Genomic DNA, 12,917 nt, shown 5'->3' on the forward strand with positions numbered 1-12,917 from the left:
AAAGTATCGAAATACATTTTGGTACCGGTATCAAAAATTTACTTGGTATCAAATAGAAAGAGGCAACATCACACACAGCTGACAACGAACACATACACACTACAAATAACTACGAGGGAACAAATCAATGAAATGAAAAACTTCAGTTTACAATTCAAACAATACTCCCTTTGTAGACCAGAAGATATGACAGCCATGGAAGCACATTCAATCTCTTTAATAACCACCGCTAGCACAATCCACATAAACATAAACATTTAACAGAGCTGCCGTAACTGCCGACAAACTGCCACTACTAAGCTAACAGACACAAATGAGCTAATGCTGCTCTGTCTGGGCATTGATGTCACACATCACTTAGCAACCGGCACTGCCTTTTAAAGGCACAAACTCACATGTGCACTGCCCTAAATGAAATGTCTCTTAACTGCCTAAGCCAGATATTTGAAGTTTTTGTTTTTTAAATAACACTATTACTTTCCCTAACAATAATCTAACTTAACAGTTTTAGATTAATAGTATTTCTGTTACAATTACTTTTTTGGCAAAGTAACAGTACCTAATTACTTTTTAAAAGTAATTTCCCGAACAATGATGATGATGCCATGTATGATTTAAAAAATAAAAAAATAAATAAAAATTAAAAAGAGCACAGGGCAAAACGATGACTAAAGCAGTCGCTCTGCACACCACCAAGCTGTGTGAATGATAAAGCCTGTGTTTATCCACTTACTGAAACTAGTCTTCTCAATGTTTTACTTGATTATTTATTTGCATACAATGTATTAAACATTGTATTCATAGAAGTATTTTATTCATGACAAAAGTTTTAAGTTTTCACTTTTTTAATCTCAATGTTGTAGACTTATTTATTTGCATGCAATATGCAATGTTACATTTTTGTTAAAATAAGTATTTTATTCAAAACATAAGTATTGCTTTCCAGAGGAGGGTCTTAATTTAGTTCTTAAAAATTATTCCATAAAAAGCACAATTTATATCTCGTCTAAAAAGAACATTATACAAATTAGAGTGCATGCAATGTCATTTCAAACTACTTTTTTTTAATTGTATTCAATTTAATTGTATTCTCTAAAAAGTAGGGAAAAATTAGGAAAAAAACCATGAATCAAATTTTTTGTGAGAAAATCTGAGATTTTTTTTCAGGAAATATCGCCCACGCCTAGTTATGTTGTACACACCTTGTACATCAGGTTAATTTTCTCCACATCATTTTGGCGACCCAAACCACCAACACACAACCGGCGTTGAGTTAGCTTTTTTTCTCAACAGTAGCCTCATATTTGCAGGATAACTCCAAGTCACCGCTGACATCAAATTTGGCGCCCTCAGCTGCGCATTTAGTGCCAAGTTTCATTCTGTTTGCTTCAGTGGTACCTTACAACCAGAATTGGAGCGGGAAAACGGTTGTCTCTGATTGGCTGTTGTCACAGACATTTCTGCCTCCCATATTTGATTGAGTTAATGTGTTCACTGCTGATCACCATAATCACCCTGAAATCTATCACGATCATATAATTGCCCAGCTTTCAAGGGTGTCTCTAATAATTCTTAAGGCATGCTAAACTTTTTATCAGAAAAAAAACCCTACATAAATGTAAATCCTTGTTATTCTTCATCACTTTACTTAAGGTTTTTGTTTGTGTTTATTTTAAATGGCCAACCCTAAGACAGTTTCCTTCTCTAGTATTTTTTTTTAGTTTGTCAGCGACAGACAGATGGGTTACTCTCTAGCTTAATGCCACTACCACCACGGCCTACCCTCCCTTTTTCACTTGTTTACCCTCGTTTCTTTTTGTGTGTTTCTTCCTTGTCTTTAATAGATGCCTATTTTTCGTCAGCATTTAGGGGTCTATAGTAGGTGTAATATGCTTTTGTGGAGCCAGGACCGACTTCTTATAAAGCCTTGGAGAGCTAAATGTCAATCAAGACTTTTCTTTCCAGCCCAGACACTTGAGGAATTTTGAGGGAGGATGAGACACACAGGGAGTATAAGGGGAGAACACCGTTTGAACATTTGAACATTCAATACAAGAGTATTTCACCAACAAATTGCAAAATAGCCTTTTTTGAATTGTTTAATTACAAAAAAACCTGGTACCACTGTATTCAGTGTTTCCCACACATTCATTTATTTGTGGCGGCCCGCCACAAAAGAATTACGTCCGCCACAAATGGATTTTTCGGCTTTTGACTCGCTCGACCGCTCATAAAAGCAATGGGACTCTGTCTGTGAATGTACCTTGTAGTTACAACTCCGGTGCAGTAGGTGGCGGTAGCCTACCGTATTTTCCGCACCATAAGGCGCCCTGGGTTATAAGCCGCGCCTTCAATGAACGGCATATTTCAAAACTTTGTCCACCTATAAGCCGCCCCGTGTTGTAAGCCGCATCTAACTGCGCTAAAGGAATGTCAAAAAAACAGTCAGATAGGTCAGTCAAACTTTAATAATATATTAAAAACCAGCGTTCTAACAACTCTGTTCACTCCCAAAATGTACGCAAATGTGCAATCACAAACATACGTATATCAACATGGACAGAGCTGCGTGAAAAAAGCCACCCGGCCTCTTCGCGTAAACTTAAACTTACCTTAACCACTCGCTCATCTTTTCTTCATCCATCCCTTCGAGTTAGCTTTTATGATGACGCCGGCTGGAAAGGTCTCTTTTGGCAAGGTCTTCCTTTTGAATATCACCATGGGTGGAAGTTTCTGGCCATTAGCATGGCAAGCTAGAACCACAGTGAAGGATGACTTCTCATTCCCTGTGGTGCGAATATTCACCGTACGTGCTCCCGTTGTATCCACAGTGCGGTTCACAGGAATATCAGTTGCTGTGAAATAGTAATCCGTGTGCGGATGGAGAGATTGCGTCTTTTCATGAACCGGATCCCTGTCGTTTAGTAGGAGCCATTTTGTGGTCTTTACAGATGTAAACACACAAAGGAAATGAAACGTACGGTGATATCCGCGCGCTTTTTCTTCTTCTACGCGGGCGGGTGGTTGCTTACAGTAGAAGAAGAAGCGCTTCCTGTTCTATGGGGGCGGGTGCTTACCTTGGCGGTTGCTTGCGAAGAAGAAGAAGCGCTTCCTGTTCTACCGGGAAAAAAGATGGCGGCTGTTTACCGAAGTTGCGAGACCGAAACTTTATGAAAATGAATCTTAATATTTATCCATATATAAAGCGCACCGGGTTATAAGCCGCACTGTCAGCTTTTGAGAAAATTTGTGGTTTTTAGGTGCGCCTTATAGTGCGGAAAATACGGTACTATGCATTGTAACTCCGCCAATAGCACTTAATTCACCTGGTGGGCCAGAAGACGAAGAAGACGAAGACGAGGACGAGGACGGACGGACAGGATCAAAATACGAGGGTAATATAGGTTATGGTAGATAGGTTATAGCAGCATCGCTCGCGGCTCGTCATATATTTAACGTTAATCCGCGATTTCACCGAGCGTTTCACTGACGGGGTCCGGGGCAGACGGACGTAATAACAATCATCTGTTTTCATACCGACGAGCTACCGTGTCCAGGTTATAACCCTGTTGTCAATAAACACACGTGGAGACGGTGCTTCAGATACTACATTAATACTCAAGCTAAAATGTCCACTGTCCACTGCAGCATGTGAATGCAATGAAAATAATACAATCTGAGCCAACCAGCTGTTAAAATGTTGTCCAGGTTAATGTTTTGGCCATTGGCCCTTCATTTCAAGATTTCAACTGTGATCGGGCTTTAAACAGGTGGCTGACCTGTTCAGATGGGTGTAACTGCTACTGGTCAAATAATGTGAAATAGCATTTAATTTTACATGTATGCAATGCCATTTAAATGTAATTATAGATGATAATAATAATAAATACTGTGTAGTGTTGTAACTAGTCAACGGGAAGGATTTTAGTAAGATATAAGCCATGAGCACTACACAGCCAGAAAAAACCTAGGCAGGACAAGTAAAAATATTGGGGCAAGTAGATTTGAGAAGTCGGGCAAGTAGAAAAATTAGGGCGGAGGGAACAGGTGAGACTCAGCAAACACTGAAAAATAAAGCAGGGTCAGATCAGAAATGCACTTTTCTCATGAAAAGGGTCCTAATTTATATTCTTATGTGCCACGACAAAACATACACCTCTGCCTCTGTTTCACCTTATGTTGCTGGTAAATAATATGGTTGTAGTAGTAGGCTAAAGTTAAATTATTTAGTATGCACTAATTAAAGGGGCAGAGCTTTAAGAGACATTTTAGCTTTTATATTTTATAAGATATATTTTTTGTAAGAACCACAATTAATAAATATATTTCAGTGAATAACTAATTGTTCAAATCTGTATATAAATATGTACATAAAGTGTTGTAATTATATTCCAACTCCGCGTTCTTCTTGGTCATCGCCGCTGGCGCCGCCGCTGTATTGTCAACTCAATACTTATTGCAAACAGGATTTTTTTTAAAAGAGTATAGTACATATGTTCATTCATACAGTAAATAAAACCAACTTATTTGCGAAGTTACACTACACATTATGAACATAAACATACAATACTCTGCAATTAACCAACAAAACAAAAACAAAAAATAACCAATGGCTACTATTTGATTCAAATATACTAGCTTTTAAGGATTATCAATTAAAAAAATAAATGTAATTTACGATAGAGTTGAGTAATTTTGATTCGACTCAGATTCCAGCCTTATATACTGCGGTATATCAATGTGACATTTTGGAAGCTTTGACAAACCCACACAATATGTTGGTTATGAACAAAGATTATGTGCACTATGAGATAATGTTCAATGTTGAGAGACTGTAGAAGTGTTTGGATTTTGCAGTGTCATTGTTTTAATAGCTTTGTCTGTTGATAGGGTTAATTAGTTCTGGCAAAAAAACTTTCCATGTATAATTTTTGTAAAATACCTTTTTTTGTTTTTCTTCTCCCCTGTATTTTTTTAGCCGACTAGATGCAAACCATATTACCGCAGTTCCAGATGACAGTTTTGAGGGTCTTCAGCAACTGCGCCATCTTTGGTTGGACGACAACAACCTTACAGAAGTCCCTGTCGCTTCTCTGAGGCACCAGGCAAACCTACAAGCACTGACGTTGGCACTTAACCGCATCTTCTACATACCAGACAACGCCTTTGCGAACCTCACCAGTCTAGTTGTTCTGTAAGTTCTATCAATCTTGTCTTCTAATTGTTCTTTACATTCTGGCACTGTTTATGGTCATCAGTGCATATTCCCTTTTCTAGGTTAGTAATTATTATTAATTTATTAGGGGCTTAAAGGTACACGTGTGTTTTTTCATACTGAGCTTTTGGTTCGATTTGCGTTTTGTTCTTCGAATACCGAAAATTACCCAAACAGTTACCTTAGAATCGAGGTACCAAACTGTGATTATGCCGAAATGTTCCATCCTTATAATATGTTGATACCTAATGTGTGTCAAGGTTTTAATCATTTGTAAATGATTCATAAAATATATATCTCTCTCTCCCTGGCTTATATTATAATAATTAGGGTTCCTATGCAAATATGGAAAAGTATGGAATTTGATTTGACAAATATCCAGGTCTGGAAAAGTATGGCAAATGGAAGCTCATGTGGAAAAATATTTGAGTTTCCAAGACTGTTACCACTGTCCAAGACTCTTACCACTGTCCTGTTTTCTAAAAGATAAAATTATTAATAACAACAAAAATATATATATATATTTTTTTTTTATGCGTTTGCTAGCGCAGATTGAACGTTTGCAAAAGAGCACACAGTAGGCTACGTCTCCCAGAAAACATTTGGGAAGATTGACAAGTTGAATGCCCAGCCCTCTGCTCTCATCCTCCTCCAACCCATTTTAAGGCCCACCGGGTGTCGTCAAGTTTTACTGCTGCTTCAACAGACAGGTGATGTTTACACAATAGATATGACTAGACACGGCACGCCCCTTTGAGTTTCGTGCCTATGGCGAGCCTAAGCTAGTAGGGGCAAAGTGCCAGAGCATTCCATTGTTGTAGACCGCATGCAAACAAAGACAACAAGAACACCAGCACAATGTGCTGCATACAGTTGTGAAATATGCAATACATTTAAAACAAGTTAAGATTTATTTTCAATATACCGAACAATGCATTGTATGCCATTGCTTCAAATAAAAACTTGTCCTTCCCTTAGATGGCCGCCACGTTGGCACGACACTTAGCATGGCTGCTACAGCATGTAACTAGTTACATCTATGGTCGACACACACTTTGTGAACAAGTTATTACAATTCCTTGTATGATCTTGTAATGGGTAAATATACATTTTCTGTTGAAGTATGAAATACAATACAAAGACGGATACTGTATTTGTATTGTATTTCATATTTCTGAAATCAGAAATATGGCTTTCTGATTTCTGATATTGGAACTTTATCAACTTCCGATATTGGAACTTTCTAACTTCCAATGTCGGAAGTTAGAAAGTTACAACTTGGAACCTTGAGTGTTGACCAATTCCGAAAGAATCCTATACGATATCAGTGGGATCATAGTATATACTTTTTCATTTTGTAGTGTGAGATGTTAAAAAAGGTTCGATCAAGGGAAATACCTAAAAGAACAATGGTAGGTATAAAACACACAGATTTATGCTTAAGTGTAGTGTTAATGTGTTTTACCGGCACCTAGTGGTCGTGATAATTCGTTGAATTAAGGGCATGACGCAGGAAGTTGAATAATGCGGACACATTTGTTAATTTTTAATACACTTCTGCCTTGGGGACTTTGTAATTGTAAGTAATATGCAACTGTTATATTTTTGCACTTGCTTATATTGACAAATGCTGTGTTTTAGACAGCAATGTTGTTCAATTAAGGACACCTATTCATGGGTCTAGCTTCTGTACTCAGCTGCTGTGTACAGTAGCTGCGAGTGCCTAGTAGCCTATAGCCTACCATGTTTACCTTTTTGTAAATTCCGTCCATCCGTTTTCAACCACTTGTCCCTCTCGGGGTCGCGGGGGTGCTGGAGCCTATCACAGCTGCACTCGGGTGGAAGGCGGGGTACACCCTGGACAAGTCGCCACCTCATCGCTGGGCCAACACAGATACACAGACAACATTCCCACTCATATTCACATACTAGGGCCACATCATAAAAATACAACAAAATATGAAATGTGTGTGTTTGTTGGAGGACATTTAGATGTTAACTGTCCAGCTTTGCACAACTAACACCTTGCAGGACTGCTTGTATTGTAGTTTATATGGGAGGTTTTGGATGCAAGCTGGAATTATTTGATACTTGTTTTTTGGTTTTATTTTATTATTATTTTTGCTGATATCGGACCTATATTTGATACCAATATCGGATCGGGACACCCCTATTCTCCACATTATCACAATTTCAGCATTCATTGTTTCAAATTGTAGATATCCAATTGTTTAAATACTTAAATGTGACTTCTTTTTTTTCTGAAGCTTAATTTAAGATTTAAAAAAAAGTCTGGATAAAGTACGTACATTAATTTTTGTATTTTAAACCTGGAGGAAACCTGAATATTGTGCTACAAAAACAAATAAACCAGATGCACAGTAATCAATGTTTTAAATGTTTTCTTAGTGGTGCCATCTTTCCAGTAAGTATATGACAGAAATAGCTCAACAGGAACAACCTGTAGGTGTACGTTGTTAAACATTAATTGAATAGATGCTGACTTAGTACATTCTTTGCTAACCAAATTGTCCTGAGGCTGTCTAACGATGCATGCTTAGGAGTATCGACAAAAGATAAGAATGAAAAGAAGACGCCTGGCTCGAAGTTGTATTTATTTGATTTTAACATCGTATGAAACAACTGTGCTAACGTTTTATTTTTTTATTTTTTTTTAGGCATCTTCACAACAACAGAATTAAAGAAATTGGCAGCAAATGTTTTACAGGTCTTCTGAATCTAGAAACACTGTAAGTTACCTGTTAATGTGTTTGTGTGGGAGACTGTGAATGTGTGCAAACTGTATGTGTGCACGTGCTAACAGCTCCTCCACCCACCTCTGCTCTGCTCCTCCAGACATCATTGTCTCCACTTCCTCATGTAATTGCTTGAGAATAAATAGAGCAAAGTACATGATGCTTATCAAATCTGCCCTCCCACCGTTTTCTTCTTCCTGTCATAAAAAAAATCCTTTGGTGACAGCCGCAGTCTACTGGAAGAGCACATTCATACAACACAACAAAATAGTTTATTGGTACAAAGGGGAGTGAAAATGTGCCCTAATCTGTAAAAATTGTCTTCTGATGTATACCAATGTGTGCATTGTTTTACATATTAATGCAGCACACAGTCGTCTCTTAGGCCATGTCCACTTAATCATGGTTATTTTAAAAACAAATATGTTTTATGCGTTTTGGTCTCTTGTCCACATGTAAACATATACTTTTGTTCTTACAAACCCCATTTCCATATGAGTTGGGAAATTGTGTTCGATGTAAATATAAACGGAATACAATGATTTGCAAATCCTTTTCAACCCATATTCAATTGAATGCACTACAAAGACAAGATATTTGATGTTCAAACTCATAAACTTTATTTTTTTTCTCGCAAATAATAATTAACTTAGAATTTCATGGCTGCAACACGTGCCAAAGTAGTTGGGAAAGGGCATGTTCACCATTGTGTTACATCACCTTTTCTTTTAACAACGCTCAATTAACGATTGGGAACTGAGGAAGCTAATTGTTGAAGCTTTGAAAGTGAAATTCTTTCCCATTCTTGTTTTATGTAGAGCTTCAGTCGTTCAACAGTCCGGGGTCTCCGCTGTCGTATTTTACGCTTCATAATGCGCCACACATTTTCGATGGGAGACAGGTCTGGACTGCAGGAAAGTACCTGCACTCTTTTTTTACGAAGCCACGCTGTTGTAACACGTGCTGAATGTGGCTTGGCATTGTCTTGCTGAAATAAGCAGGGGCGTCCATGAAAAAGACTGTGCTTAGATGGCAGCATATGTTGTTCCAAAACCTGTATGTACCTTTCAGCATTAATGGTGCCTTCACAGATGTGTAAGTTGCCCATGCCTTGGACACTAATGCACCCCTATAGCATCACAGATGCTGGCTTTTGAACTTTGCGTCGATAACCGTCTGGATGGTTCGCTTCCCCTTTGGTCCGGATGACACGATGTCGAATATTTCCAAAAACAATTTGAAATGTGGACTCGTCAGACCACAGAACACTTTTCCACTTTGCATGAGTCCATCTTAGATGAGCTCGGGCCCAGAGAAGCCGGCGGCGTTTCTGGATGTTGTTGATAAATGGCTTTCGCTTTGCATAGTAGAGCTTTAACTTGCACTTACAGATGTAGCGACAAACTGTATTTAGTGACAGTGGTTTTCTGAAGTGTTCCTGAGCCCATGTGGTGATATCGTTTAGAGATTGATGTCGGTTTTTGATACAGTGCCGTCTGAGGGATCGAAGGTCACGGTCATTCAATGTTGGTTTTCGGCCATGCCGCTTACGTGCATTGATTTCTCCAGATTCTCTGAACCTTTTGATGATATACCGTAGATGTTGAAATCCCTAAATTTCTTGCAATTGCACTTTGAGAAACGTTGTTCTTAAACTGTTTGACTATTTGCTCACACAGTTGTGGACAAAGGGGTGTACCTCGCCCCATCCTTTCTTGTGAAAGACTGAGCATTTTTTGGGAAGCTCTTTTTATACCCAATCATGGCACCCACCTGTTCCCAATTAGCCTGCACACCCGTGGGATGTTCCAAATAAGTGTTTGATGAGCATTCCTCAACTTTATCAGTATTTATTGCCACCTTTCCCAACTTCTTTGTCACGTGTTGCTGGCATCAAATTCTAAAGTTAATGATTATTTAAAAAAAAAAAAGTTTATCAGTTTGAACATCAAATATGTTGTCTTTGTAGCATATTCAACTGAATATGGGTTGAAAATGATTTGCAAATCATTGTATTCCGTTTATATTTACATCTAACACAATTCCCAACTCATATGGAAACGGGGTTTGTAAAAACTGAGAATTTCAAAAACTCTGTCTTCAGCATGTGTTGGGATGGGTAACATGGAGCCGTTTGGTTTGTTTAATAGGACATGTGCAACATTGTCATGTTTTTAAATCTTATTTAACAACAGAAAATGAATACAATACATGTGTTGTGGTGTGTGCGCTTTATAACACTTTTGGCGATTAAAAAAATTAATAAAAAGAATACAAACAATGTTTTCTGAGCTCTGTTTAAGTCTGCCCTGATTTTAAAGATAATATTTGATAAATCACTGTATTGATGTAACAGAGGTGTTACAATGCCACGAGTGTTGGTTTCATTTTGTTTAGTGGATGACCCGTGTGTATGAGTCTTATAATACGTACATTGATTTAAAAACAAACCAAAACGATTGACGTTTTCTGGGCTCCTTGACTGTTTTGAGATCGATGGAGATCGTTTAACACCCAAAGGTTTTTTCTTTTTAAGTCTTTGTGTTTGTGTGGACATTGACCAAAATAAAATATTTCATATTTGCAGGGCTTAGTGTAGGTATGTTGATTTTAAACAAAATATTCGCTGCATTTTACATCTAATATGTCACCTTATTGATGAATAGTGGCGTTATGTCCGAGTTTGTGCTTAATGAACTCAATAGTTGCAGTAGCAGGAATACATCTTACATGTATTTTTTATCTTAAGAGGAACTACGAAGATTGTAATCTACATTTAACACCCTTCTGTGTGGTGTAGATAATATGTATTGGATATGCTTTGGTGTAAATTTTGCTCCGCAGTCACATTTTGAGTCTGTCTGCAAACAGTTTGTGTGCGCAGATTTTCCCTCCATGCCCCACCTTCTCCAAAAGTATCAGAATGTTATGTGAAAAAAGCACACTGTTTAAATTAGCGTTGGGGGAAATAATCGATTTTTAGATGCATCGCAAGTCAGGCATGGACGATTATAAAATCGATTAGTAAACGTCGATAATCGATGTACTTATGGTAAATAAAGTAATGCAGACAGTTCTAAAATTTGGCTGACTGCAGCAAGACACCTCACCGAGAAATCCGACCAGCTCCTTTATTTTAGGTCACTTATGTTCCAATTTTGCAAACATTTCCACTGATTGAATATATGTGAGAATTGATTTAACAGTTTCTTATTACAAATTTTCTAAAGTTGCAAGTGATAAACATGTATTTAGTGAACCAAAAAGAAATGTCAACTACATCAATATATATTAATTATAGATGCATCAATAATTGATTTTTAATCGAATCGTAGCTCCTGAATCGAGTATCGTCAGGTGCCCAAAGATTTCCACCTCAAGTATAAATATATGAAACCACAAGGAAGGACACCAAAGATTGAAAAATAGGCTGGCTGACAGCATGTACAAGCATGCCACATAAGTACGTCCGCCAAGCTGTGACGTCACAAATTGCCCACTGTTGAAAAAAAGACCCAACATAGACCTTATGATTTGACGCTTTGGCGTGGTTTAACAATTCAACATCAACAACTTAGTAAAGATAAAAATCATCGTAGTTCCCCTATAACAAGACAACATAATCGAGAAAATCACTGGAAAATGTCTTTTGGTAACACCTCCCAGCCTACTGACTTGCAATTTGCTATTTTTATTGTTGTATAATATAATAACTTACCAAGAACAATTTTTTTTTGTCATTCCAGAGATCTTAACTTCAACAACTTGCTTGTTTTTCCCAAAGCAATAGATGCACTCCCCAAGCTAAAAGAATTGTAAGTATACCACTCTTTCCCCGACCGTTAAAAACTCCAAATGATTTTCTCCTCATTGTAATGTTATTTATTGATGTTATTTAAGTTTATATATTTGCATTAGTTTGCAAAAACAATCGCTCAACACACAGCTAATATTATAAATGATAAATGGGTTGTATTTGTATAGCGCTTTTCTACCTTCAAGGTACTCAAAGCGCTTTGACACTACTTCCACATTTACCCATTCACACACACATTCACACACTGATGGAGGGAGCTGCCATGCAAGGCGCTAACCAGCACCCATCAGGAGCAAGGGTGAAGTGTCTTGCTCAGGACACAACGGACATGACGAGGTTGGTACTAGGTGGGGATTGAACCAGGGACCCTCGGGTTGCGCACGGCCACTCTCCCACTGCGCCACGCCGTCCCTTATTATAAACAGATTTTTTTTTAAACTGGGTATCTATTGAAAATTTGTGAATTTTGAAAATAGAACATAAATGTATTTTTCAATGAAGGCTAAATAATTTCAAGTGCAACCGTAACTGATTTAGCCTTGTCGTTTGATGTCTGATACCTACTGCATATTGTAATACTCACTGCAGCATTCAGTCAAAACTGTTGTTGCCCTTTTATAATTTGAACCTAAGGGATTGGCAAAACAATTGTATTACTCCTTGAATGTTTTTCTCTAGAACCAATACAACATTTTTTACAGCAACATATTTTATAGTAACACCACATAAACAATTGTTATAAGACCGAAGCAGTTATTCTGTTTTTACAACTCTGTTACTCATTTACAGTGTTTCTTATCATAAATAGTTGGTACTACCTGGGTGCCCTCTCTCATAAACACACTATAAAGGGAATGTCTGTGAATGTAACTTGTTACAAGTCTGTATACTAAGTGGCAGTTTGTATTCTAACTCCGCTTCTTGACACACATTATACGTAACTGGTCTGCCAGAAGATACAAAGTTGTAGCAGGAGGGATCTGTGTTGCCAAATTAGTGATTTAATTAATATATTAAGTGCGTAATCACACCTTTAGGTACTCTTTCAAAAAAGTGACCAAACAAATGGAGACTTTGGGAGACTCTGACATGACAACGTGTATCGCTCTTCTCAACAAGCAGCTAATGC

At 37.7% G+C, this 12,917-nt stretch overlaps 1 protein-coding gene across 1 annotated transcript in view; it reads left to right on the forward strand.

Annotated features, from left to right (window-relative positions):
- LOC133616016 (leucine-rich repeat-containing G-protein coupled receptor 4-like) overlaps nt 1–12,917 on the forward strand; it is a 90,491-nt gene that overhangs the window by 50,254 nt on the left and 27,320 nt on the right. The window contains exons 5-7 of the mRNA XM_061974997.2: nt 4,979–5,194; nt 7,894–7,965; nt 11,718–11,786. Of these exons, the coding sequence (XP_061830981.1) occupies nt 4,979–5,194; nt 7,894–7,965; nt 11,718–11,786 (357 nt within the window). The remainder of the gene's footprint in view (nt 1–4,978; nt 5,195–7,893; nt 7,966–11,717; nt 11,787–12,917) is intronic.

This window comes from Nerophis lumbriciformis, linkage group LG15 (genome assembly GCF_033978685.3).
Source record: "Nerophis lumbriciformis linkage group LG15, RoL_Nlum_v2.1, whole genome shotgun sequence".
In the NCBI taxonomy this organism is placed as follows: Eukaryota; Metazoa; Chordata; class Actinopteri; order Syngnathiformes; family Syngnathidae; genus Nerophis; species Nerophis lumbriciformis.